Raw genomic sequence first — 27994 nt, forward strand, 5'->3', positions numbered from 1 at the left:
TACTGACCAAACTGCGCTTGTGTTTTTTTTCCTTCTTATTTAACATTGAAAGCAAAACTGTCAGACTTATTAACGAATAGAATGTTTTACAGCGGTATATATTTACTTTCTTCTCTAAACAGAGCTCGTCTCCGCTACTTCTTATGAATGGCGGCACGCTGCCTGTATGCATCAGATTTGTAATACACATGTGCAAATGATTTAGCATATAAAGGTGTTCTCGTAAACAAACAAAAACATGCATGTTTAAAATCTACTAAACTGCTAAAGGGATATTAACAGCATGTTGTCTTTTCCGCAAGCGCAAAGCAACGCACAGTTGACGTTAACTCGGATAGCACACACAGCAGGGTATATTATAGCAAGGAGCGGCACGGTATTGAGGTGTATTCACAAAGCTGTACACAGCTCCCGAATTGTTTAAAGACTGTGCATCTTCAGAATGTACAATGTAACCTTGAAAATGGTTGCAAAAAAACAGTGATATCTGTTTAATATATACACGTTTTATTAAACCATTACAGGTACAAGATCACAGGAAGTCTTCTCTCTCATCAGACGTTTTCCGCTGCCAGGATGTATTTGATGAGGAAGTTCTTGATGTGGGGAGATCCATCACTTCCTTTATGGTGGTGTCTCGGTTCTCCAGAGTGGAATCGGTGAACAGGACCCTCATCTCATCATACCTGTAGACAAAAACGCAGCGCACTAACAAACTGCGTGGAACTGGAAGGGCAGCAGTGCTGTGTGATGCAGCGCCGGCACGGATTTCTGCGCTGTGCAGGGTCGCCAGTTCACGCCCAAACTCCACCCTGTGTTACACAACCAAGCAGACAGGGCGAGCAAACAAGCAATCCTTTTTTAAAAAAAAAATCCTTCATCGTGAAGTCCTAAAGGCACTGCATTGCGAATGACAATAATAATGTAAATAGATTTAATCCTTTTAATTGTATTGAAATGTTCCATACACATACATTTCTACAGCAAAACAGTAATGCATTTTAATATTAGTAGTAGTTTTACTACTAAAACTACTACTAATATTATTAATAATAATAATGAATCTGTGGATTTAAATTTGAATCAGCACAGTCATTAATTATTAGCTATATTTGTCTATGTTTTTAATAGAGTAGATTCGCTATTTTAATTTCTAAAGACATTACTTGTTTTGTTACAGTAAGAGACCTAGGATCACAGTCTGTTTATCATTGTAAATTGCTGAGTTTTCAAAGCTGAATATCTGCATTGTGAAATATTCATCTGTACTGAAAGAAAAACGAGTAAACGGAACAACTGTACTTGCTGTCTGTATTTATCTTCGTATAGGTAAAAGCGGTTGTGTTGTTTGAGTTAGGGATACAGTCGTGTACTACCTAGGCCTTTATAATATATACCTTATTGTCTAAATGCAAGACAACCGGGTGTTTACCCATCCTGAGATGAAATACTTATAACTTCACCTAGGAATCTGTGTAGGTTCTCAAATAAACAGATCCAGATATCGGTGAAGTGGAGAGAACGTGTGTAGACTCCACTGGAGTGAGACTGCGAGGGACAGAGCGAAGTTTGAACAGATTTTAAATCGATACCACCCTGCAAGTGATGCCAGCGTTGCCTGCCGGTCAAGATCCCCTATGTTATATATCTGGGATATGTCCGGGCCAGGCCAATCCGTGGAGTCTGGTATGCCTACCATTCATTTTTATTGATAATACAGTAATTATTTTAGAATTAAAACATGTGCATTTTGTTACAGTGCAATGATTGAAATCAGTAGCCGAAGCGTTGCTGACATGTGGATACACTTAAGGTTTGAACGGATTCTTTAAACACTCACGCATAAGGTTCAGTATATTTAACTTATGGCAGTACCTCTTCCTTTATTTCTTGTATGACTTGCACCCGAGACGCTATGGGTAAGAATGTCTTCTTACAAAGTATTAGATGGAAAGTGTTTCATACTGGCATTGTGATGTTGGTTTACTCTTCCATTAAATCAGCATGTTTAATCAACAGGAATCATTCATCCTCCAGACAAATGGCCATGAAGTAGGAAGTTGACTTAATGGCTTTCTCCCTTTATACAGGGCTTCACCTATGAGGGATGCAACTGGAGTACAAAGATGCGGCATGTGTATTAGTTGAAATACATTTTACAGGTGGTCAAAAAGCAAACTTTACCTCATCTCCACCTTTTCTTCAGATACCAACTACAAAACAAAGAATACTCTCCAGCACCTGAACTCACACTTCGTACCCATTAAAAATGTACTCATCAGATTTTATTTACTTGGTACAAAAAAAAAAAAAAAAAAAAAAAGGTACAGTATGCTGCAAGAGATCAGAAATGGTTCTGGCACAAAAATGTTCCAAAGTGTATCTGAATAACTTCATCCTTAAGCATACAAGATCAAATCACCCCAAGATGACATTCAGAGAACAGCAAACAAATTAAATGCCTCCTGTAGCATAAAATCACTTATGCTAGTGATGCTTTCTACCAGAAAGTGACCACCCCACCACTAATCGTACTGGAGCAAGTACTTTGCTTCCCCTCAATCTAGAGGTATCAAATCAGATCTGGTTCTAAAATAGTTTAACATTACATATTGTCTTTAAAATTTAAAAGAGAACAGGAGACAAGGCATACTTCTTTTTCCTTTTTATTTGAAAGGCCATGCATTGCCTTCTTTTAAGATTTGAACAGGTCACTTTAAACAACATTTACCTTTTAAATCATAAATTTCATTTTCTAGTACAAAAAAAAAAACACTAAAGTTACTTCTGGAGGAATGTAAAACAAAATTAAATAGTAAGAAAAAAAAGTGCACCATTACTAAATTGCTGCACTGCAGTCTCAAGTTTATAGAGGTTTAAACATATGTTAATCATTTTCACCCTGTTGCACGAAAATGAAGACAGTACAAGTTTGGATAACGAATGTTGAACTTATAAAAACACTGGACACCTCAATAAGTTACTTCTACATTTTCTTTGCTTTCTTTCACTGGGGATATGCTGGGGGCATTGGGTAGCTCACCATTTGCTGGGGTTGCTGCTGCTGCTGCTGTGGGGTAAAAGGAAACTGTTGCTGGTTCATGCCGTTCTGGGCGGCACCTTGACCATTTGCGCCAAATTGCTGGTTTGGGAAGCTTGGATTTCCATATGAAGAGGCCCCCTGGTTTCCAGAGCCATAGCTTGACTGTCCATTGTTACCATAGCCATTCCCATAGCCGTTCCCACTGTTGTCAAAGCTGCCCCCTCCATATCCACCACTTTGGGACTTGGTACCAAAGACTTTCTTGGGTCCACTACCAAAACCTCTATCATTATCCTTATCCCTAAAACTACCAAAATCTCTCCTGCCAGAGTATCTATCACGCCGATCATCCTTAAAGCCACCTCTACCCCTGGAACGACCTGCAAAGCAATCATTTCAGACAGTTAGTGGATTGCCTACGCCAGTCAATACATAAGAAAAAGCACTGCATGGTCTCAAGTTCAATTTACACTATTACAACTAACAATTCACAACCCCCCCCCCCCCCCGATCTTAGACATTTGTAAGTCATCCTTTATTAACCTCCCCCACTACATTTCTGCCAAAAGCTTACGTCATCATACCCAAAAATTAGTGTTAAGATAGATCCCCACTCCCCTTTACACAGTACTTTAGCCAGTGATATTGAGACTGGTCAGGAAGAAACTAATTCAGGGGAGGCACATTTAACACTTCTCCCCTGGTACCCACAGCCAGAAAATACCAAATCTTTACATTTAACAGGCCGAGAAGAGTAAAAAGATGACAAGGATTACCTCACTTGAGATATTTCATTAACGGTAACGATAATGACTGTATCTACCTCCTCTGTCTTCAACCATCTGGAGCAGCTTGGGGTTGATGGCTTGATTAGCCTCACGAAGAACAGAGACGAGGTCGTTCGCTTGCTTAAAGTTGCCAGGAGTAAAGAATGTATATGCTGTGCCCGTTTTGCTACTGCGGGCAGTTCGTCCAATTCGGTGAATATAGTCCTCAGAAGAGTTAGGGTAGTCATAATTGATGACAAATTTCACATCTTCCACATCTGTAAAGTGTTGCAGTGTGGCAAAAGGGAAAATGTACAAAAAAGATTTGCACACCACAACAGCCAGACCAAAAAACACAAGTTAGCAAAAACCAGGATATTAGACATTACCAGGGCTGTAAAGAATTAGCATTAGCATAACATCCAACTCTTACTCTATTTAAAATTTACTTTTTAGTTCCATGGGAATACTACTGTGGGAAAAGAGAAACGATGCACACTCCATTTGCTGCCAGCAATTACCTCCAATCCATCACCCATAAAAAAAAAAAAAAAAAAAAAAAAAAAAAAAAGAAACTAGGGTGTTTAGATCTTACCAGTAAAGGAGTATGCATTCACTAGTCCATTCCCAAGTCAGCGAACTCCCCACAAATTGTCAAGTGACATCCAGGTGCTTCTACGCAGTAGGGCCGCTATGTGCACTGTAGCCTCCTCATGTGCCAATAGGACCTTACAGTTGATAAGTCATTGAAGGTCCCTTTTCCTTACACACTCATAAGAAGCTTGCTATAAAGGCCACACTGCTTGTCTTGCCAAGACCATTAAGACAAAAATAAAAATAAAGTTGAGGGGGGGGGAAAAAAAAAACCGACCCCCTGCACTATAACGTAAAAATAAAAAAAAACCCTCAAGTCGTCAAGGCAAGATCTTCCAAGAAGCCAGTACTCACTTGAGAAAATGTCTCTCGTTGGCAGGTCTCGACATGACTTTAAAACGCAGACGGGGGAGGAACTTGATCATGGAATTTAGAGTGAGCTTTATTTTCCAGTTGCTCTTACTAGATGTCCCACTACAGTCGCTATGTGCCAGTACTCACCAATTTTATACAAAGGTGCAAAAAGATAACCTTAAACTGCTCTCTCCACTTGAATAAGGGTAATGTTTTGAAACAGGAACTTACATCTGTGAGCCACCAAGAGCCAAGTTTATTTTAAAGTTTTTGGTAAACTCAAAATCTGAAGGCTTAAATTATATACAAATTTAACTGAATTGTGCAACAGCTAAATGCTCTGTGACAAACATGCAAGGCATGGGACAGAACGAGACTGTTAGGAACAGCGCTAGCAGTGAATGCAGGGATCGAGTCTCATGTAATCCATGGCGAGAGAACAGATATTTATGGAGAATTAGGCTGGCCACTCTGCCTTTTGAAGATTACTGGCACACAATGCTGAGTTCTCAGCATTTCATCTCTCTACTCGACTGGGTGGCAGCCAGTCGACCACTTCCAATAGTCCTCCATCCCCCTCTCGAGTCCTCGGACTGTCATGCCTAGGCCCTGCCACAAAGACTGTACCTTTAGGTGAGAAACTCAGAAAAATGCACAGAAGTTAAAGAAAGCAATATACTTTCTTTAAAAGAATAGGAGAAATGGTGCATCTACACCATCTCAAAAAGACACTAACCTAGACCTCTGGAGGCAACATCTGTGGCAATTAGGATCGGTGCTTTCCCATACTTGAATTCTGAAATAAAAAATTAGGGAACATTAAAAACTGAATGGACACAGGCTTCAGTAGTGTACAATGCGCTACTCAATGAATTGCGGGGTAACAAGGTGATTTGATACATACCATTCAGAACCCAGTCTCGTTCTTGCTGACTCTTGTCACCATGAATACCCATTGCTGGCCACCTGCAAGATAAGAGGTCACATTTGAAAAACTGAACCAACAGATGACTTGGCCAAACAAATCTACTTCAAAACCACAGGTGCCAGTTTACAAGAAACATACCCATCTCTCCTCATCTTCCTTGTAAGTTCATCACAGCGTCTTTTGGTCTCCACAAAGATAATTGTCTTGTTTTCCTTTTCACTCATGATTTCTTCTAGCAAGCGGAGAAGTCTAAAATTTAAAAAACACATCAATACCAGCAATCAGGCATTCAGACAGATTTACTCAACACCTTTTGTGTTCAGATAACATGCTAAAAATATTGCAACTATGAGCACAACTTCAAATACATTGCTGCAAAATGATATCCTAAAAACAGCCATTTAAAATAAAAACCACACACAACCTAACCAAGGACAGAAGTCTACAGCTTTGGATTTTAAAGAACTAGTGCAGGTTTGACCACAAACACATGCTCCTATAATTCAGTAACTTACTTGTCATCCTTCTCACTGTCATTGCACACATCTACAATCTGCAGGATGTTGTGGTTTGCACTCAGCTGCAATGCCCCAACATTGATCTGAATGTAGTCTTTCAAGAAATCTTCTGCCAGCTGACGTACTTCTTTGGGCCAGGTTGCACTCCACATAAGGGTTTGCCTGTCAGGCTGAAAAATAATTGAGGGATTATATAAGACCACAGCACTTAGATTTACATTTGTTAAGTTTCCAATACATCTACTAAAGTGTTTGGGCTTGAAAGACATACCCTGATCTGATCCACAATCTTCCTAATTTGTGGTTCAAAGCCCATGTCAAGCATTCTGTCAGCCTCGTCCAGCACCAGGTAAGTACATCTGCGCAGATTGGTCTTCCCAACTTCTAAAAAGTCAATCAGTCTTCCAGGTGTTGCAATACAGATTTCAACTCCTGAGAAAAAAAACAAAGTTTCACGATTTTAGAAAACTGCACACTTCATGTTATGGTAGATGGCCCCTCACACTTAACCCAACTAATGAAATCTGGATTGGCTTTTATTTAATATAAAACTACACACCTCTTTCCAAGTCCCGGATCTGCGGTCCTTTGGGAGCACCACCATAGATGCATGTGGTCTTCAGTCGTGATGCTCTTCCATATTCAGCAGCAACTTGCTGCACCTGTTGGGCCAGTTCTCTTGTTGGAGCCAGCACTAGGCACTAAAAATATAAAACATTGCATTTAACAAACCATTTCTCTCCATATTCATTTGCAATAAAGAAAGTAAAGTGCATTCAAAATAAGGCGTCACTTACAATCGGTCCATCACCATGCTCCAGGAACGGCTGGTGGTTAATGTGTACAATTGCTGGCAACAGGTACTGAAAAGGAGAGAAAAAAGTGATGCAACTTCAACCATTGCACAAACAGTTTATAAAGTTGATCCAAAACACCAAATTGCACATTGTGCCCCTGAGAATTCCTTCTAATTTTATACTAACGACATTAGTTTTTAAAAGACTGTATTTCAAATAAGTCCTGCTCTCAATTTCTGTGTAAAGCAAGCTGAATTACCGAGAGTGTTTTTCCAGATCCGGTTTGTGCAATCCCAACCATATCCTTGCCACTCAGGGCTACTGGCCACCCTTGTGCTTGGATAGGAGTTGGTTCTGTGAAATTCTGTTTGGTAATCACATCCATTACATAAGCTGAAAAAAAAGAGGAGAAAGTTAGTTTGCAAATATTGAGCCGTTACTTTACAAAACAGAATGCAGTCTGTGTGCCACCTGCTGTTAACTAGAAGTATTTATGGTAAAAAAATAAAAAAATATCAAAAAAAATATCACAACGTGTATACTTACTTGGGAAGCTTGCTTCGTGGAACTTCATTATGGGGTTTGGGCAGTCCCTGCATTTTATAGTGACTTCTTTGGTTCTTCTGTACAGCTCGACTTCTTGCTGCAATACAAATGAACATTAACCATTATTTTATATAATATATATTTTCTACGTTTACGTCAGTAAATGTATTTATTTTAATTCTTAACTATTCATGAGGGCTGCCTTGCGATAGTGCTGATTTTATAGTACATCTCACGGAATTTGAAACAAAACCAGTTTTTTTTTTTTTAACTACATCTATGCAGCTGGTTGAGATATTTCGCCTACAGCTATTCAAATACCACGCTTTGTTATTTTGTTGTACATACCGCAGTCCTCCGGGTCACATCGGGGTGCTCCTGGTAGAAGTTCTTCTCAAATTTTGGCAACTCGTCAAGATTCCAGTGTTTCTTGCGGAGTCTCTCTCCGGGATTTCCGAATTTCTTTCCGGGGGGGCCGCCTCCTCCGCTCCTGCTGCCACCGAAGCGAGGGCCACCGCCAAAGCTGCTGAGCACACGATTCGCTCGTTATAAAAAACAGCCACAGACGGAAACAAATCGCTTTCCCCTACCAAAGGAATTTTGGTCGGTTCCGTCTCAACTTTACACAAGATACGAGCCCAATTTTTTGTAGCTGCGTCACATTCTAATCCGCTGCCATTTTGCTGTGTGACCAGCAGCGCAACAAAGAAACCGGCCGGCATTTTGTATAGCGGCCATTACATTTTACCGCATGTCGGATAAACGATGCAACGGAGAAGGAAACAACTTTATTCATCCCCAAAAATGGGGATACACGTTTAAGAAATAAATGTTATTATATATAACTGTCGGGTGTGTGTTTCCATGGTTCTTTCATTGGATTATTGAGATGTAGTGTCGTTTTATCAGTATATCTTTGAGCCTCGCATTGACGAAATCCTTTTTAACAGTAACGAACACAAAGCCATAAAACACAAAATAATTAACACAAGAAATTACTCGTCTAATTTTAACCAATATAAATTTAAAATAAAAAAAAACGCTTGGTCACTTTAATACAAATGCTACCTTTAACAAAAAAAAAAAAAAGAAACTTAAGGTTGATATTTAAAACACTTGACCTCGTGTTCGGCCATTTTAAAATTACATTATCACGTTTCATTTGTTTTTAAAACTTACCCTCTATCTCTGCCGCGGTCTCTGTCGGAAAATCCAGGCATGATGACGTTAATAACTTAAGGAAGAGTTACTTAAAAAATAAAATAAATCAACGTATCTTATTCAGACGGAATGGGACCTAGTTCACTAAACGACCTGCCGGCTATGTAAGTGCTGTCAATGCCGGCTTCTTTGTCCCCACATCGGGTTTATATAGTAACCGGAAACAAACACTCACGCGCTAGTCACAGCCGCCGTGTATCCACCCGCGCGCGGAACTCTGTCTGCATTGCTAATGACGCACGCTGCGAGTGACACGCGCTGGCGCAGGCATGGGAAGCTGCTGGTTTCTTTCTTGCGTGCAATATGAAAAACAAGCAAGGAGCAAAAGTAGTTCTGGACACTTAATACGTATAGGTGACTTTTTTTCCCCCCCATTGCAGTATATAGAAAAGGGCTTGTAACCAGGAGGTTCAAATCCCACCTCAGCCACTGACTCATTGTGTGACCCTGAGCAAGTCACTTCACCTCCTTGTGCTCCGTCTTTCGGGTGAGACGTAGTTGTAAGTGACTCTGCAGCTGATGCATAGTTCACACACCCTAGTCTCTGTAAGTCGCCTTGGATAAAGGCGTCTGCTAAATAAACTAATAATAATAATATGAGGGGGTCATCCTCACATGAGGCTATCCTGCATTTGCGTCTTCCGTATGTCGCCCCATTTAAAGACTAGAAGAGTGTTTTATCCGTCCCTATGAGGTCGCCACGTATGGGAGGGATGACAATACAGGATCTATTTTAAGGGAAAACATCTTGAAATTGTATTTAATATATGGCAGAAATGATATCAAAATGTCAGTAAATACCATACAGCAAGTAACTAAACCCCTATCTAGACAGTTAACGCCAGTATGTGGCCATGTTTTCCACATGGGTATGTCTTTATATATATATACTCAGTAATCGGCTATCTACAAAATAAAATATGTAGCCAAATGATTCGAGTGTAGCTTTTTTTTCCCTCGATAAAATCCTATGACGCATGTATGGACCAATTCATTAATAAAAGGCTACGGAAGTGAAGCAACAGGGGCGTTGTCAAGCCCACTGTTATTTCAGGTAATGTTTGTATTTTGTTATTTGTGAGAGAAAAAAAAAAATCTGTTTTGGATAGCATTGAAAAAAATATTAACACATCAAATGTAGGTTTGTATTCATTTTCATTCTCCGTCCATATCTTTCTTCTACGTACAGCGCTCTTGGAATGTTTTCTTTGTTACACACCTTGCCATTGTAGGCTACCATTATAATAGTAATAAATACAAATAAAACACATCCTCAATTAACCTGTTTCTCTTTTTTTATGAGAAATATTTTTTATGTAAATAAAATAAATGTGGGACTACTTTCTTTCAGCCATCGGCAGGATACTACGGAATCATGGAAAATAATGTAATATGTACTTCCTTTGCCGGTAAATGACGTAAATAAGAGCGCATTTTAATTAATATTTATAAATTATTAAAAACAACAACAACCATATATTGTGAATTACTTTTGTATCCGAAACCGGAGAAAGAGACGAAAAATTGAAAAAAAATACAGGTAAATAAAATCATTAATCACTGTACAGTTTCTGTTGTGGTGACGTTATAACCGGAATAAACTGCTTGGTCCCGGCAGCCAATCAGTGTGTTCCTTGTTTTAAATGCCCAGAACCTGAAGGTGAGGTTTCTCGGATGCGAGCGCGAATGCAGAGCTGTGTGTTTAACTGTATTTATTTATTTATTTATTTTAATTTGTAGATGATTTTGTTTTCTTAATTGTATCATGGGGACCCAAGAAGAAAAAGGTCAGTACAGTAGATGGTCGTAATGTATACTGGTGGTGTCGTAGCCAGTTTGATGTAATATTACGTGAATTATTATTATTATTTATTTCTTAGCAGACGCCCTTATCCAGGGCGACTTACAATTGTTACAAGATATCACATTATTTTTACATACAATTACCCATTTATGCAGTTGGGTTTTTACTGGAGCAATCTAGGTAAAGTACCTTGCTCAAGGGTACAGCAGCAGTGTCCCCCCCACCTGGGATTGAACCCACGACCCTCCGGTCAAGAGTCCAGAGCCCTAACCACTACTCCACACAGCTGCCCAATCTTTTGTGTTGGAATATATAAATATATAGATAGATTGCTTTAGGTTTAGAATAAAATCATGAATTAATTATTTATATATTTGTATTGTCACTTTTTTTCACGGGTCTTAATAACCGGGCTGCAAGAGGAAGCACGACTCGGGATTAGATTATAAAGTTTCTTTTTTTTGTGTTCGTGTCTTGTGTTTACATATGAGACATACTTAGATATGTAAACGTGACCTGCACTGTTATATTTGGCATGCATGCTAGTGTTTTTTTTTATTGTGGAAAGACAGTAGGGTGTCGCTTGTGTGGGTCTGATATATATATATATATATATATATATATATATATATATATATATATATATATATATATATATATATATATATATATTATATTTACAGTAATGGGATACTGCATTTGCAAGTGATGCATTCTTAAGAGTTCGTTCAGTAACAGCTGGTCCATTGCTAACGTCTGTGTCAACACTGGCGGCTACAGCAGTTAGAGCGGCAAGGCAATGCTCTGTTACAGAAACTACAACAGATTTATATTGCATAATAATGGTTTCTTATTTACTTGAGGTAGAGACGTCAAACAGCGCTCACTGCTACCAGTGTGATAGCCCCTTGTACCTCCCTGTTATTAAGTTATCTTTAATTAGACAGTTCTGCCGATACTGTAACTATTTTACTAAAGTTATATCGGATATGTTGCGAATTGGAACCCTTTTAAATGTTTCTTAACAGACCTTGCCAATTGTAGATTCCCACTTGCTGGTGTAAAATCTATTCTTCATAGTAAAATGTGGGGAACGTTTGGTACATCTGATACAAGAGAAAACAGTCTCTATGGATTCAAATAAATGTCTCGTTGATGTTGCAATACTAAAGATGATGGATTTCTTGAATTCAAATGAATGCAGTGCTTGTATTGTTTGTAGTGTGACTGGTTATGAAAGAGACTGGTGTGTGTCTGGGATGTAGAAGAAGCCCAGCTAGCCTATAAGAAGCTCCATTATTTGAACCCAAATCCATGCGCTGGATTTTAAATCTAAACCCCAATAAGCGAGCCTATACACTATAGAGTGAAGCCCAGGACTACCTGTAGCACACACTGAGTGTCTGTGTATGATGTGATGAGTCCAGCAAGCCTATACACTATAGAGTGAAGCTCAGGACTACCTGTAGCACACACTGAGTGTCTGTGTGTGACTTTATTGTACTTTATAACTGCTCTTATCTGCAATGTGATATTTTATAATGATACTTTGTAGTGTGATATTTTGTAACACCTGTAAGTCACCCTGGATAAGGGTGTCTGCTAAGTAATACTACTACTAATAATAATGTGATGTGTCCAGCGAGCCTGTACGCTGCACGTTGAGATTTTAATTAATAATAATAATAATAATAATAATAATAATAATAATAATAATGTGATGTGTCCAGCGAGCCTGTATGCTGCATGTTGAGATTTTAATTATTATTAATAATAATAATAATAATAATAATAATAATAATAATAATAATAATAATAATAATTATATTATTATTATGTGATGTGTCCAGCGAGCCTGTACGCTGCACGTTGAGATTTCCTATGTAACATGTCCTATACCATGCTGTTCTCTCCCCACTCCTGCAGACTGGGTTGATGCTGCCAATGATCTTCTCAGAAAGTGCCATATTAACCTGAGGATGCAGAAGGTATCGGACTGCGGTGCCTCTGTCTTTGTGTCTCTTTACCAGGCGATTTTAGGGGAAGGAGTTCCAGGTAAGGCATCCCTGTTGTTGCTTTCTTTATCCAGGTAAAGCCCATTTATGTTGTGGACCTATTAAAGAACTGAAACATTAGCCATAGGTGGACATTTGGAAATGCAATATCTAGCAGCAGACATCTAAACAGCGGTTTTATTGCACCCCCCAGGGGTGATAAACATACAAAACGACATACAGTCAATCCAGTGAGGCTGGGTTATACATGTCAGGCTCCTCCATGTGTTGCTTCCCCCTGAGTTTTATTCCACGTTGCTCCGGTTTGCTGGGCAAAGTACAGCTGCTGTGATTGTGCTTTTTTCTGCAGATTACATTGCTGTTCCCAGGAGCCAGGAAGACGACTCTCACAATGTGCAGGCAGTGATCGACTCCCTGGCGCTGGACTATCTGCAGATCAGCTTGTCTCACATCACAGGTGAGAGGCTTTATTAAAACGCGTCTCCCGAGACGCACCTTTGCACAGCTGTTGGTTACAGCATGTAATGCAAAGTGCAAGTTTCAAGCACACCAGAAAGAAGCATGCGTTTGCATGCAACGCCAGTAGTATAGGAACGATAACTCCACTCCAAACACTGTGCACGTTAGCCATGTGATACTCCACTACCATGCCTGGCTGTGTCCATGGAACATCTGAATTAGTCCCTCGCTTGGGTAGTTTTGGGGAAACGTAACCAGCTTGTATTTGGATGCGAGTCTGTGTTTAAAAACAGATATTTGAATATTGAGTCTAGCTTCTGAAGGGCATTTAACTTCAGATTTAATAAAGTGTTTTTGTAGACAAGACTATTTTAAAAATGCTTTGGCTTGGGGCATTGTGTACCACACACACACACAGATATGAAAACAAGAACGAACATTGACTGGGACCTGAAGGGCTTGCCTTAACAATGTATCAAGTGTGTTTCAAACGGAATGAAGTGAGCATTATTTGGAACATGGAAGATGCAAAGAAAGCATTTTTTTCAAACTTCTATTTGAATTGATTAGTTTCTTTTAAGCGTTTCTAAACGCGGCTCTATTGAGCGTTTAATCAAGAATGATATAAACCTGCTGTTTCAATTGGGATGAACCCTTTCTGAATAGATTGGGATCTGGGGCTGGGGAAGGGGGCAGCGGTATCCCCCTACTGGTCAGATTACTGCATTGCTAGGAGTAACAGAACTACTATCTCTACTTAAAACAATTCCAAAGATGCCATTACTGTGGACAGCATAGCAGTTTCACAACATTCTCCCTGTGATTACATCACAGTCAGTCAGGATCTCACTTGTCCCTGGTTTCAGATCTGAACTGCGACTGTGTTTTTTTTTTTTTTTTGTACAGGAGAGAACATTGTACGAGGAAACAAAGAATCTATCAAAAATCTTCTGGACATTTTCGACGGGCTGCTGGAATACCTTACAGAACAGATAAGCGAGACGTTTTCTCAGAGCGGAGGTGACTGTTTTTGTATTTCTCTGTGTCTCTCAATGAAGTAAGTAGTGTGTAAAGAATACCCGTCGCTCCGAACACCAGCACACACCCCTTGGATATCTGTTTTTCTCTGTGTCGCGTTAGCCAGGTTGATGGTGGTGTTGTTGAGTGTGTTGTCTACTTTAAGTAATGTAGAATGTGCACTCAGTGGACATTGTGTTGTGTTTTGCACAGATGACCCAGACCCCAGGGAAAAGGATCCTGTAGTTCCCAGAGCGCTGTGGGAGGATCTTGAGGACCAACACAAAGAGGCTCTCCCTGCAGCCAAGCCATCGTCATCCAGAGGGTGAGAGAGACCACTGCTCCACTCCCAGCTGCACAGCCAGGGTCTGGGGCAATTCCAGTTCCTTTCTAAAATCCATTCCCAGTTTCAATTGCCAGCCCTTCAAAGGAATTGGAATTGATATTTTAGAGTCATGAGAATTGTTGGGATTGGTTAGCTGCTTTCATTTGAAGCCAATTTAATTGACTGACAAACAGCGACTTCAGTCTGTACAGGAGTGAGCGTGTCCCGATTCTGTACAGGTGTGTGTGTGTCGATTCTGTACAGGTGTGTGTGTGTGTGTGTCCCGATTCTGTACAGGTGTGTGTGTGTGTCCCGATTCTGTCCAGGTGTGTGTGTGTGTGTGTGTCCCGATTCTGTACAGGTGTGTGTGTGTGTGAGTGTGTCGATTCTGTACAGGTGTGTGTGTGTGTCGATTCTGTACAGGTGTGTGTGTGTGTGTGTGTGTGTGTGTGTGTGTGTGTCCCGATTCTGTACAGGTGTGTGTGTGTGTGTGTGTGTGTCCCGATTCTGTACAGGTGTGTGTGTGTCGATTCTGTACAGGTGTGTGTGTATGTGTGTGTGTGTGTCCCGATTCTGTACAGGTGTGTGTGTGTGTGCGTGTCCCGATTCTGTACAGGTGTGTGTGTGTGTGTGTCGATTCTGTACAGGTGTGTGTGTGTGTGTGTGTGTGTCCCGATTCTGTACAGGTGTGTGTGTGTCGATTCTGTACAGGTGTGTGTTTGTGTGTGTGTGTGTGTGTGTCGATTCTGTACAGGTGTGTGTGTCCCGATTCTGTACAGGTGTGTGTGTGTGTGTGTGTGTGTGTGTGTGTCGATTCTGTACAGGTGTGTGTGTGTGTGAGTGTGTCGATTCTGTACAGGTGTGTGTGTGTGTCGATTCTGTACAGGTGTGTGTGTGTGTGTGTGTGTGTGTGTGTGTGTGTGTCCCGATTCTGTACAGGTGTGTGTGTGTGTGTGTGTGTGTCCCGATTCTGTACAGGTGTGTGTGTGTCGATTCTGTACAGGTGTGTGTGTATGTGTGTGTGTGTGTCCCGATTCTGTACAGGTGTGTGTGTGTGTGCGTGTCCCGATTCTGTACAGGTGTGTGTGTGTGTGTGTCGATTCTGTACAGGTGTGTGTGTGTGTGTGTGTGTCCCGATTCTGTACAGGTGTGTGTGTGTCGATTCTGTACAGGTGTGTGTGTGTGTGTGTGTGTGTGTGTGTCGATTCTGTACAGGTGTGTGTGTCCCGATTCTGTACAGGTGTGTGTGTGTGTGTGTGTGTGTGTGTGTGTCGATTCTGTACAGGTGTGTGTGTCGATTGTCATAAAGGACTGGAGATGAAACTGCTTAATGTTCCAACACATCCTGTGAAGGTTAATACAGGGTTGCATTGTGATTACAGTGCTGCGGATCTGATTAACTTAAAGCTACAGTGCCCCGCGATCGCTTTCAATTTTCTCTAAAATGCGATTGTTTGGTGTTCTCTCGGTTTCCTGTACTCTTTCATACTCAGTCAGTGTATAATCATTCCCCCAGAGGAATCCATAGGTGTCGTGTAGGTCAGGATACAAAGCTTTCCACCTGCTGCCCATTGTCATTCCCAGCTCCTGCAGGGTCTGAGATCATCCCAATCTGAGATTGTCATTCTTCAACAGGATGTTTTTATTACATTCCAGCTCTCGCAGTTCCATCACAGACACCTTTAAAATAACACAGTTAAAAACCACTTTCAAAACAGAATGGCGTATTGTTGATACGCTGGTATGCAAGTGATTTGTTTTGTGCTGGTACCTCTAGGTCCTCCCCGTCGTCTCTCCCGTCCTGGGATGCTGAGGGCTTCGAGTCAACGACTGAACTGATCCGGCTGGGGGACTCGGCACACATGTTCATCACCAAACAAGACAGTGAGTCCTTTAATCTGCCTGTCCCAGCGCTGGCACTGCGGAGCTGCATCCACAGCGATTACAAACACTCTGCTCTGTTTAGAAACGCTAAAGGAAATGGAATCGTTTCATTGACAAATTAGAGTTTGTTCAGCTGCTTCTGGTGTTTCTGCTGTGGATTTTCAGCGCTTCAGCAGCCTCGGTACAATGCACATGTTTCAGGTCAGGTTGTCCTTTATGTATCTACTTGTGATACAGAGAACAGTATTGTGCAAGCCCTGCCATTTCCTCATGCTTTAATATGTCATGAATAAATAAATGTTTTAAAAGTACATTCCAGCACTCTTGAACTGTAGAAGTATCGAATCCTGTTGTTTTTATTGTAAAAAAAAGATTCTGGTTTCAGCCAGGAAAGGTGACACTTCTCAGTATGGAAGCAATGGGAACCAATGGGAACAATGAGGCAGGAACTTCATCAGCTGGGTCTGGACCTGCTCCCAGGAGCAGAAGAGAACCGCGGGCAGAGAGGAGGGCAGAGAGGGGGGCAACAAGAGGAAGGGGTGGTTTACAATGGGAAAATGCAATTATTTTTATTTTTTTATTTTTTAAACATACGATTATAAAACTAGTGGGGTAATCTTTAAGTGTGTGAAATCGAACTCCCAAGAGAATGTCGAAATGCACAGTTTTAATTCTTTTTCCCCTCATCTTAAAAAGTTAGTTGAATGACCCTTTTTGTTTTAATCCTCAATTCATCTTGTCTTTGTGTGTGTGTGTGTGTGTGTGTGTGTGTGTGTGTGTGTGTGTTTCTCCTGTACAGAGCCCACCGCCCCCCTGCCCAGCACGTCTGTCTCCCCGGACCCCCTGAACGCCAGTGCCACCCAGCTGGGGCACCCCATTAGCCAGGCCACCCCCCTGCAGCCTCCCTACCAGCCCACGCAGCACAGACTCGACCTGTGGAGCACCCAGCCACCGGGCCCTGGTGATGAGGAGCCAGCGCCCCCTCTGCAAACAGTAAGAGGCTTCATTAACAGCCACACACTTTGTGAAATGATCATTTAAAAACAAAAGGAGGCGAAGGGGAGGGCAATGGCATTCGTTCTTTTGTCTGATTTCGCTACACGGCATGCAGAGGCTCAGGAGAATGATTTGCATTCCGAAGCCGGTTGAAATAAAACAGAAACCTGTTGCCACATGTCAGTGTCACACCAGTGGTGTCTTAGGAATGTTAAACCGTGGGCTCGCGTGAATCATGAAGTTGTGTTTTGACAATGCAATGTACCAGCTGTAGCACTGACGTCAGGGGCAGGGCTGGCCGCTTTGCATACAGATCAGGAACAAGGAAGAAAAAACTGAGCTAATCCTTTTAAAACAGATTGATGGCTCTTGTCGAGTTTTCGCGACAGCAGGACTTTGATCTGTTTATCTCCATGCACAGTGTAACTGCCTGGTTCTATTAAATAATAAAATAACATACAAAACTACTTCCTCTATTACTCTTCAGACTTCCTAAATTGCACTGTAAAAAGGTCTTTGTACAGAATACTTTGATATACTTGTATTGATATTTTAATTTCACTTCCTAAAGTTGGTGTTGTGGTCAAACACAGTAAAGTCCCAGTGACGCTGTAGTTACTGGGTGTTTATTCCATTTTAAATCTTCTTGCTGTTTACTTCCGCTTGTTCTGTTATGTTCAGTAAATATTAAATCGTGTTCATTTTGAAATAAATAAATACAATCCTGTCCTTCCAGTCTCCCTCCCAGCTGTGTGCAGAGCCCTCCCCTCCCCCTGTGGTCCTGGCGTGTGCAGTGTGCTCATCTCAATGTGTTAACTGGCTGTCAGTGCTTCCCAATTCACAGGGATTGTGCAGCAGGGGCAGCGTGTGAAGCTGTGCTTTGTGAACAGGGCACTCCGCACCCTTGGTGTGCCTCCAGCTCTCTTCCAGTTGGTTCTTTTGTTTCTGACAGATCCCTGGCCCATCAAGGACAGTATCTGACAGCACTGCTGAGAATGGGACCCAATCAAGACTCTCTCCAGGTGAGAGACTTTTACCTCACAACGAGCAGAGCTGCATGGGGTCCCTAATCCTGTTACCTGTGTGCTTTAAAAACCCTTTGTGTGTGTGTAAATGTGAAACTGATGTATACTTCCTTTGTATTGCATGATTTACAGTTTGCTGCATGTGATTCCCAAACTCACTATCACCAAAACTGGCCGTTTTTGAAAGCCTCCATGTAATATTATCAACTTTTATAAACAATATTACAAATGATATCACAGTTAGCCGTTTTCTTTTATGAATCGATTTATGTTTCGTTTCTGGTGGTTTTCTGGTCTGCCGTAATGAAATATCTTAGTCTGCTGCTGAAAAACCAAGTCTGTATAGAAGTACCCTTGTGACACCAGCATGCAAAACATGTGCCCTACTTTTGTGGCGGGGGAGGAAGGAGACCTGCTTGTCTGAGCGCATGCATAGGCAATCAATCCCCTGCTCGTGCTCCTTTATTACAGTCCAACTTCAGAGCTACGAACCCCTTGGGAATGGAGGTTGTTCGTAAGTCCGAAATGCCTGTAACTCTGAAGATCTTAATAAATGTGTACACCTGCTAGCTACACCCTCAATCTGAAAAATAATACAGGGATACAGCACAGTAATGCAATCTGGTTTTAAAGTCTCTAAAACAGGACTATAAATGGGAAAAAAGCTAAATTGAAGTTGCCATTGAAATCGTAACTGTGTAGCAAAAGCACAGATTTAAATGTTCAGGTAAACCTGGGTTGACTTTGTGTTTTGATTTGAAAAAAAAAAATCCTGTGCTTTGTTTAAAACTAAAATGTTCCCAGTAAAATTGCCCGTACTTGCTTTGAAATCTGCCTCACCTTTCTGAATGCATTTGTTGGTACAGTAATTTTGCACGCATGGTTGAGTGATTGCATACTTCCGGTTGAAAGTGGGGGTTCGGTAGAGCGGGCAGTTCGTGAGTTTGGGGTTCTTCTGTATTTCTTTATTTCTTTGCAGCGAGTGAGAAGTCCTCGTCCAGCAGCTCCAGATCAGCTACTCATAAGAAGCCTGGTCCTGCTGTGGAGCGGGAGAGAGCGAAGGAGGTGCCGATATTCAGCTTTTAATAAAACTGGACAAACACGAATGACACTCTGGGGGCTTGTGGTGTTTCTTAGGGATGTGCTTTGAAGGGTAAAGCCCGGCTGAGCTGTGCAGTCCTGTCCTTGCATTATTCCAGCATTGTGGAATGTATTACCCAAGGATATCTGGACTGAACGGAAAAATGATGCCAGCTAGTTTCCCTGTTTACGTTTTGTGTCTGGCATGATTTATGTTACAATTACATATTTGAAAAGGTCTGCGGTGAGGGAATGTAGCTGCTCTAAACAAACTGCGATACAACCCTTGCCTTTCAGCGCCTTATTTTGTTATACTGTTTACTAAAAATCAGTGCAAGTGGGCAGTTTGACAGCAGTGAATTTAGCAAGGCAACATGAATTAAACTCGATACTGGAGCAACAGCCAGAACACCTTCAAAAACAAGATGGAAAGGGTGTGAGCAATTTGGAAATAAAAACCGTGAAATGAAAACACTGTGGCTTTCTCTGTCGTTGAAGGAAGCAAGTGCGTTTTGCACATGCCACAGACCTAACAATACAATTTCCACTATCCTTTCTGTAAAGGGCTGTACATAATAAAACAAAATGCCTTGTAAAACAAATAGCTCTGTAATCTTGTCTTAAAAATGAGCGCCGATGTCGGGGCCCTGATCTTTATTGGCAGAGAGTTCCATATGCAGGGGGAGCACGGTACCTGAATGCAGTCTTGAGCCCAGCCTTCGGGACGCTGGACAGCCCTGACCTTCTGTATCGATTGTCTTGCAGAGCTTCGTCTCAGCCCCGAAGAGGGTGGCGTTCCGCACGCAGCCTGACGTCCGGCTGCTGAGCCTGCAGGGCGGGCTGGAGGAATCGGGGGTCTGGAGCTCCAAGGAGGAGGGGGACCCCACCGATCTGCTGAACCACTCCAGCCAGCGGGATCACAGAGCCCCCAAGGAGAGGACTCTCATCAAGTAAGTCGCATGGGACCAGTTTCAAAAGGAAACCTGTTTTGGTGCTGAAATAATTCCAAGCTTATTTTCAGTAGAAGCTCCTGGTTTCACAGACCTGGATTTGACTCTGATCGTTCACTACATAACATGAAACAACAGGAGGCAGTCCAAGATTAGTGCTGACCAGGGCCTGAGAAACCAGCCGGAAATGCAGTGCTCTGAACTAGGACTGCCATCTTAATTAGCATTAAAACTCTCAACATTGCAGACCTGTGTAGAGCTCGGAGTGTTCAATACTCAAAACGTCCGACGGTCTAGAAAGGATTTATGGTACCCATGCATGGTATTCTTAGTTTACACACCGTGAGTTAGTATTTTAAAGGGGTTGAAACCTTGAGGTTTCCCTGTGGTTTTCATAGTTGTCTTCTTTCCTGCTTGGCCAGTGACAGCAGCCTGTATGATGGTGGCGTGACGGAGCCGCTGTCCCGGCAGAGAGTGAGGAACAAGCTGGCGGAGCAGGAGCTACAGGAGATGTCAGCCAAGCTGTCCCGCAGGCTGGAGGAGCTCGACTTGGTGAGTCTGGAACCGCAATGACAATACGAGAGACAGAGAGGGGCTGCAGGGAGTCTGGAACCACAGAGACAATACAAGAGAGAGAGAGAGGGGCTGCAGGGAGTCTGGAACCACAGAGACAATACGAGAGAGAGAGGGGGGCTGCAGGGAGTCTGGAACCACAGAGACAATACGAGAGAGAGAGAGGGGCTGCAGGGAGTCTGGAACCACAGAGACGATACGAGAGAGAGAGAGGGGCTGCAGGGAGCCTGGAACCACAGAGACGATACGAGAGAGAGAGAGAGGCATCTCCATCAGTATTTTTCTTGTTGATTATAATGAGATGTATCTAATGCTTGTGATTTCCTCCTTGTCCCTGAAGATGCTGAAGCAGGCTCTGGGAGAGACGGCTGGGGTGAGTGAGGCGAGGGGGGAGGAGGACAAACTGTCTCACCACAGCGACAGCTTCATGGAGTGCCATCGAACCAAGAGACAGTCAGGTAGAAGAGAACAGAACAGCACGTCCCTACAGACGCATTCACAATGAGCCCCAGTGTTTGTTTTTTTACTGTTTATGTGTTTTCTGCAGTTGATGATTAGTTGTAAACTGTATCCATGCATGTCCTTTTAGTAGCTCTATCATTAAACCGTGGAACAGGTTATAAGGCAGCATGGTCAGGACTCCCATTTGCTCCACTAGCACTTGTATTCTTGATATAAGGCGTAATTTCTTATCTATAGCCCCGACAACAGCATTATAAAGGGGGAGCACTGTGTATAAATGTGATGTTCCTGCTAATTTAGTTAGTGTCTGTGTAACTGGTTTAATGTACAGGGGTTGTTAGTGACTGTGTATCCTCTCTTCAATGCGCAGGAACACCACACCCCAGGAAGCCCCCACGCACGCGCTCCCTGTCCCCCTCCCCTCCCCGTGCCAGGCGCGCTCTGCAGGGCCAGTTCGAGGACACTGTCCCCCGGGACCAGATGCAGCACATCTGCAGAGAGGTGCAGAGAGAGCGGGATCTGCAGAGGAGGAAAGCAGGGGTGAGAGAGACTGAGAGAGAGGTGCAGAGAGAGCAGGATCTGCAGAGGAGGAAAGCAGGGGTGAGAGAGACTGAGAGAGAGGTGCAGAGAGAGCGGGATCTGCAGAGGAGGAAAGCAGGGGTGAGAGAGACTGAGAGAGAGGTGCAGAGAGAGCGGGATCTGCAGAGGAGGAAAGCAGGGGTGAGAGAGACTGAGAGAGAGGTGCAGAGAGAGCGGGATCTGCAGAGGAGGAAAGCAGGGGTGAGAGAGACTGAGAGAGAGGTGCAGAGAGAGCGGGATCTGCAGAGGAGGAAAGCAGGGGTGAGAGAGACTGAGAGAGAATGAATAATACTTTTATGAAGTTCAGCACTGCAGTGAAGTGAAAATGGCTTAATATACAAATATTTTATTCAGTTGTTGTTTATTATTATTATTATTATTATTATTATTATTATTATTATTATTATTATTATTATTATTATTTATTTTTCTGTAGATTGTGGGCAGAGCCTACGAAGACGTTTTGAAAAGCTATAAAGGAAAAGAACGGATTCAAATTTCAAAGGAGAAGGCAAAGGCCAAGGAAACGGTAAGCACGTCTTCAGGATGGGAAACGCATCCCGAAACATTGCTCAGTGTTACTGTGGAAGATAAAACAAAGAGACCTGTGCTTTTCACACCATTGAGAACCCAGTTAGACCTGGAACGGATTGGGACTTTATTGACATGCTGAAGTAATAGGCGCTGTGCTGTCTGAGTGCTTGACAGGTGCTGTATAGATTGTACCTGCTCTAACTGTTCTGCATCTGCCCTCCAGGAACAACAGTACAAAGAAAACCTCTACAAGGATGCCCCCCGCACGCCCAAGAGGTCCCGCATCCCCCCTGCCAAGCCCACCCCTCACACACCCAGAGCCAGCCAAGGAACATCAGCCAGAGGGATCGTCCGACCGAGCAAGGCACCGCCCAGTAAGATCCACAGTACCAGGGCGTTACTGGACCGGAGTCTACTCCCTAGAACCTTTAACATCGTCTAATCACCCCCTTCTCAACATCGCCACATGCCACAAACACATTGAAATGAGCCGCACACGAGAGCAGCGTGGCAGGTTTTAAGATCGTGGTATTAAGATCCGTTGCTGGTTTTTTTTTTTGATTATTTAAATAGACCGCTTTGTAGTGTACGCTGGGAGGAAATGTTCTGAGCAGGGAACGCGTCATGTGCACTAACTAGCCGTCTTTCTTTTGTTTCTTTATATGACTCATCCAGAACCAAAACACTCCAAAAGTACCAAGTTTCTTTTAGTAACTTTAGTAACTAGTAAGTTTCTTTTAGTTTCTAAATTCACGTGACTCTCCACGTCTCTCTGCTGGTTCTGTGGAGCAGAGCTCTGAACTGGTTGAAACTTTGAAACCGTGCAGCTCAGCAATGCCTGTGTGTGATCTATCAGCATGTAGTGCATCCGCTTTGAAGTGTAAATCAAAGAGCTGAAACTAACTCAGATGAGCTTGCCTCTGATTAGTGTTCAGTGTTAAAAAGAGAAGGCGCTCAGCTGTTAATGAGTTACGTGCCGAAGTGGAAGAATCAAACTATGCCCTCCTAATGACTGGAAAGAAATACATGTAGATGGGAGGGCTCCAGGGAACTGGTTTTGTTACAATAACAGTGTTTGTTTCCTTTCAGAATGATAGCGGTGTGTGTTTAAAAATAACATCCATGGGTTTAAAAAGTGTTTGGCATTATGGGATATTTCTAAAAAAAAGCAAACAAACAAAGTAATGGCACAAATGAACTGTAACCAGACGCATACAACTGGTTTCACAGGCACCGATCAGCACTGATGTTCATTTAGAGGATGGTCTGTGAAACCAGTCGAGAGCATGTTGTAACATTAGTACTTGTATCGTTGATTACAGTGTGTGTCTCTCGCTCTCGCTCTCTCTCTCTCTCTCCCCCTCTCCCCGCAGTGAAGATTAAAGACAACGACCTGCTCCCCTTGCTGCTGGAGGAGTTCCCCTGCCTCCACGTCTCGCCCCACGCCCTCAACAAGATGTGGAAGCAGCAGTTCAGGCAGATCGAGCAGCTGACCGGGTCAGTGTCTGAGCAGGAGCAGGAGCGATCCAGAGCCAAGCTCAACACGGAGGTGAGGAGGAGGCTGTGTATCCAGGAGGGGAAGCAGGGGGGCTCGGTTCAACCGTGAACCACATGGGTGAACCCATCTTCACAGTCCCTAAGGGTTTAGTTCCACCTGTTCAGTCTGGACTGGCGGATTTGCCCTGGCCCGTGCAGTACTTTCAGAAAGCACCAGAGACCAGCAGGTCCTGGAGGTTCTAGACACGAGCGTGACTGTAGCCCTGAACAGAGTGTGCGTGTATATCATAACGGCTGGAACGCACAGGATGCTAGAATTGTTTTTTGCAGGGATTGGCTACCATGCTGACCCTGTCTCGTTGTGCGACCCGCAGGTGGAAGAGGCCCAGAGGAAGTACGAGCTGCTGGTGGAGATCATCCGCAAGGAGCAGGAGCACAACCAGAGACTGGTGAGTGAGGAGGAGGGGACACATCCAGGCTGTGAGTCTGTGTAGATGGACAGAGAGAGAAAATCCTGCAAGGAGAGAGGAGAGAAGGGCACACGACCAGCAATGGGCAAGAGAGAAAAGCAGGCCTATGAGAGAGAGCAGGTCACAACCAGCGACTGAGTCCCTACATAGAGGGAGAGGGAAACGGGAGATCTACACGCAGAGATAGACGTGCTGCTCAGAGAATCAGGGCTGGGTCAGCATCGACACGTTTCCAAACCTGCTTACAATACTAGCCCGATTGTGTGCTCCTGCAGAGAGCTATTGCTGGGAGAACATGTTGCCGGCCTCATTAGGAAACAGTGTTAATGAAGCAGCAATGAGCTGTGTGAGACAGTGCAGCAGTGTACCAGGAATCCACATTGTCCGCACCTGTTTCACTTTATAAAGGGCTGTTTTGGTTTCAGGGGTTTGTGTGTGAGTATCCAGTATATTCTCTCTAATTTTCTGTATAGTGCAGGTATTGTAATAGAAAATAAACTCCTTTTACTGTAGTGTTTGTTTTTAGCGTGGCTGTTGAAGCGCTTGTGTGATTTTATTGTGCTTCGTTTGGTAAAGGGGTGGGGTGTGTTTCATTTGTTTCCTCTGTGACCTTGGACGTTGTATTTCAGTAATGGCAGCTGGTTAGTGTTTATGTTGGTTTAGTTGTTGTGTGGGGTGGGTGTGCTCTGTTAGTTAGTGCATTAACAAAGTTCTGAAACCCACACGATTTCATGTATTACATGGTCCTTGTGAACACCAGTGTCCATGGCTCTGGTTACAGCAGCGAACCCAAATCCAGACCTAAACCACATGCCCTGTCCTTCTCGAAGGCTGACAGCTTCTCAAAAACAAAGCGAGTTTCTGAACCACGTCTCGCATGCGCAGCACAGCTCTGCCAGATTAAAGGTTATGTTTTCCTTTTGAGTGTGACGCTGTTGTAGTGTCTTCCAGCTTGCCTGTCTGCTTTTACAACATCTACATCTAGCAATGATTGAATGACTATTAAAACACGGCAGAAACTTACAGAAACAGGGAAATTGTTTTCCAGGTTCTGCCTTGCCTCAACCTGCAACCACACTCGACACACTGCCTCGTACTGTCGTTTTGCACAGAGCTCCACGCAGAGGCTTGATTTTAACTCGGTTTAATCTGTAAATGTGTTTCAGCAGGGCTTCTCTCTCTTTTCCAGAAAGACTTCAAAGACCTCATTCGACAGCAGAAGTCTGCCCAGAGCAGGATGAGGGAGCAGAGACAGCAGGTCGCTCGGGCGAAGAAATATTACAACGACTACCACGTGCAGCTGCGCGCCAGGATGCTGCGCTCCAGGACCAGGGAGGAGAGGGTGCGTGCTTTTATAAGAGCCTTTACTCTGCAGTACTAAAAGTATTGAAATAACGAAGGGCAGGGGAAACGGATTATACCTTTGGTAAAGGTTTTGAATGCCAGACCAAATCAAAGCATTTCTTAGACAGCCTTCCTCTCCTATTCTATCTGCAGTTACATTCTAGACAGTAGTTTTGTTTTTTCAGCTGAAGACCCTGCATTGCTTCCCTTTTAGTGTGTTCTGCTTTTCTGAACAGAGCTGTCTATCTGTTAAAATACTTCATAGTGTATTTCAGACTGTCCTGCTCTGCATGCATTGTTGACTGGGCTGCAGTGCACATGTAGGGACAATGGTTTGTGTTCACTACTCTTGCCCTGGTTAACATTCATCCTGTCCAACAGTATTCAAACCTTAAACAGCGTGCTTACAGAACCGGATGTTGTTTTTGACAGATATTGCAGAACCTGTTTGAGGAAGGCCTGGAAATCCAGCAGAAGAGAGTGCGAGAACTTCGCTCCTACGCCAAGGACCAGCGCGAGGAGCACAGGAAAAAACACAAAGAAGAGCTGGAGTCCATGGAGAACTATTACAAGGACCAGGTAGGACCAGGGCTTGAGACTCCTGACACCCAGGACTGGGTGCAGTGCAACTTTCCTTGTTTAAGAACTGTGTAGCATTGCAATGAGCAGGTAGGTGCTGGGAGTTTGAACAGGGCTTGACTCACACTGCACTGTCCTGGGTTATTATTAAATCTCTTTGTATTTCATGCAATGCACAGATTAACTCCTGTTTTACACACTTCATCCCTAACACTTTCTTCTCATTTCTTTCAGTTTTCTATGTTGGCTGAAACGCTTGCTCAAGAACAACAGGAAATACAAGTTAGGAAGAAAGCACAGGAAAAGGTGAGAAGTGGCAGAAAGGACTGCGTACCACGACTTCCATTTGAGAAGGTTCCACACACGGACAGCTGCAACTCTTTCTGTGTTCGAGGTCTACTCCTGCCTGTTCTGTCTCTGTTATAAAACAGGAATGCAGCGCATGTCCCACGAAAGTTCATTTCTAACATGACAGATATATTTTCCTTTGATGTTTACCAAAAAGGAGGAGGTATAAAGGGAGCAGATTCTGCCTGGTTAGCTTGGCTCCTCATAATATGATAATAAATGACATTAATGTGACACCGCCATCTGAAATGTCTTTGTGTCAGGTGGAAATAATGTCACTTTAAAAATTGCTATGCTGTTAAAAAAAAAAAAAAAAAAAAATATTTAAGTATATGGTATAAAGTACAGTTTAGGGTGCTGTAACAGAATCTTTCCACTCAAGGACAAAACAGCCAGTAGACCCACTGTGCCCTCTCAGTCTATCCCAGCACCCTGTCCGATGCAGCCTCTCCTCACTCTCTCCACAGGCGCTCCAGAAGATGAAGAAGGAGCTCCATGGGAAGATGGAGCGTGAGATCGGGGAGCTGCAGGAGATGATCGTGCAGAACGATGACGACGTGTACTTCCGCGAGCTGGAGGCGGAGCAGCTGAGCCGTCGTGTGCACATGGCTTCCTTCCAGTACAGCGCGAGCCCCCTGCTGTGAGACCATCACCCACGCTGGCTTCCTTCCAGTACAGCGCGAGCCCCCTGCTGTGAGACCATCACCCACGCTGGCTTCCTTCCAGTACAGCGCGAGCCCCCTGCTGTGAGACCATCACCCACGCTGGCTTCCTTCCAGTACAGCGCGAGCCCCCTGCTGTGAGACCATCACCCACGCTGGCTTCCTTCCAGTACAGCGCGAGCCCCCTGCTGTGAGACCATCACCCACGCTGGCTTCCTTCCAGTACAGCGCGAGCCCCCTGCTGTGAGACCATCACCCACGCTGGCTTCCTTCCAGTACAGCGCGAGCCCCGTGCTGTGAGACCATCACCCACGCTGGCTTCCTTCCAGTACAGCACGAGCCAGCCAGACACTCACTGTCAACACCCAGGACCTTTAATAATTGATCTGAATACTACATCTACTCCAGGACACTAGTAATGAAGAGAATACGATTGAGGACTTTGCATTTGAATATGTGCGAGTCATTTTAAGGTTGTATAAATCTCTTTTGATTTTGTATATTGAGTTAAGAACTTTACTTTCTAATGTTTTAACAATGTAACAAAATGACTGTACAGGACAGAAAAATCAGGTTTTAAATTATTTTAATTCTTTTATTAAACTTTGTATCTGAAAAGGAGG

The 27994-nt window shown here is 43.2% G+C and overlaps 2 protein-coding genes across 6 annotated transcripts; one reads left to right on the top strand and one right to left on the bottom strand.

Moving 5' to 3' along the window:
* Window positions 1-2650: 2650 nt before the first annotated feature.
* LOC117423467 (probable ATP-dependent RNA helicase DDX5) lies at window positions 2651-8905 on the bottom strand. Of its 3 annotated transcripts, none has more exons than XM_034039295.3 (13): window positions 8727-8904; window positions 7896-8070; window positions 7548-7644; window positions 7261-7394; window positions 7002-7067; window positions 6764-6905; window positions 6476-6636; window positions 6202-6374; window positions 5825-5935; window positions 5663-5724; window positions 5495-5554; window positions 3867-4088; window positions 2651-3423 (listed from the first exon to the last, which is right to left on the bottom strand). In XM_034039295.3, exons 1-13 carry the CDS (start codon window positions 8765-8767, stop codon window positions 3008-3010), a joined length of 1860 nt encoding a protein of 619 aa, XP_033895186.1. In that variant the 5' UTR covers window positions 8768-8904; the 3' UTR covers window positions 2651-3007. The 3 variants fall into 3 exon arrangements, with proteins under 3 accessions (XP_033895186.1, XP_033895185.1, XP_033895188.1); XM_034039294.3 differs by having other exon boundaries at window positions 7896-8073; XM_034039297.3 differs by having other exon boundaries at window positions 3286-3423; window positions 3820-4088; window positions 7896-8073; window positions 8727-8905.
* An 814-nt stretch (window positions 8906-9719) lies between these two features.
* Window positions 9720-27992, top strand: LOC117423486 (centrosomal protein of 95 kDa-like). 3 transcript variants are annotated; one of them, XM_058989696.1, is made up of 21 exons: window positions 9720-9822; window positions 12499-12627; window positions 12937-13044; window positions 13953-14066; window positions 14277-14388; window positions 16166-16272; window positions 17072-17265; window positions 18221-18290; window positions 19273-19358; window positions 20139-20323; window positions 20746-20875; window positions 21237-21354; window positions 21729-21898; window positions 22374-22466; window positions 22695-22845; window positions 23845-24020; window positions 24343-24417; window positions 25628-25780; window positions 26215-26361; window positions 26596-26667; window positions 27177-27992. In XM_058989696.1, the coding sequence occupies exons 2-21, from the start codon at window positions 12552-12554 to the stop codon at window positions 27351-27353; spliced, it is 2514 nt and encodes an 837-aa protein (XP_058845679.1). In that variant the 5' UTR covers window positions 9720-9822; window positions 12499-12551; the 3' UTR covers window positions 27354-27992. The 3 variants fall into 3 exon arrangements, with proteins under 3 accessions (XP_058845679.1, XP_058845680.1, XP_058845678.1); XM_058989697.1 differs by lacking the exon at window positions 9720-9822 and adding an exon at window positions 10240-10308; XM_058989695.1 differs by lacking the exon at window positions 9720-9822 and adding an exon at window positions 10370-10555.
* The last annotated feature ends 2 nt before the right edge of the window (window positions 27993-27994 follow it).

This window comes from Acipenser ruthenus, chromosome 17 (assembly GCF_902713425.1).
Source record: "Acipenser ruthenus chromosome 17, fAciRut3.2 maternal haplotype, whole genome shotgun sequence".
In the NCBI taxonomy this organism is placed as follows: Eukaryota; Metazoa; Chordata; class Actinopteri; order Acipenseriformes; family Acipenseridae; genus Acipenser; species Acipenser ruthenus.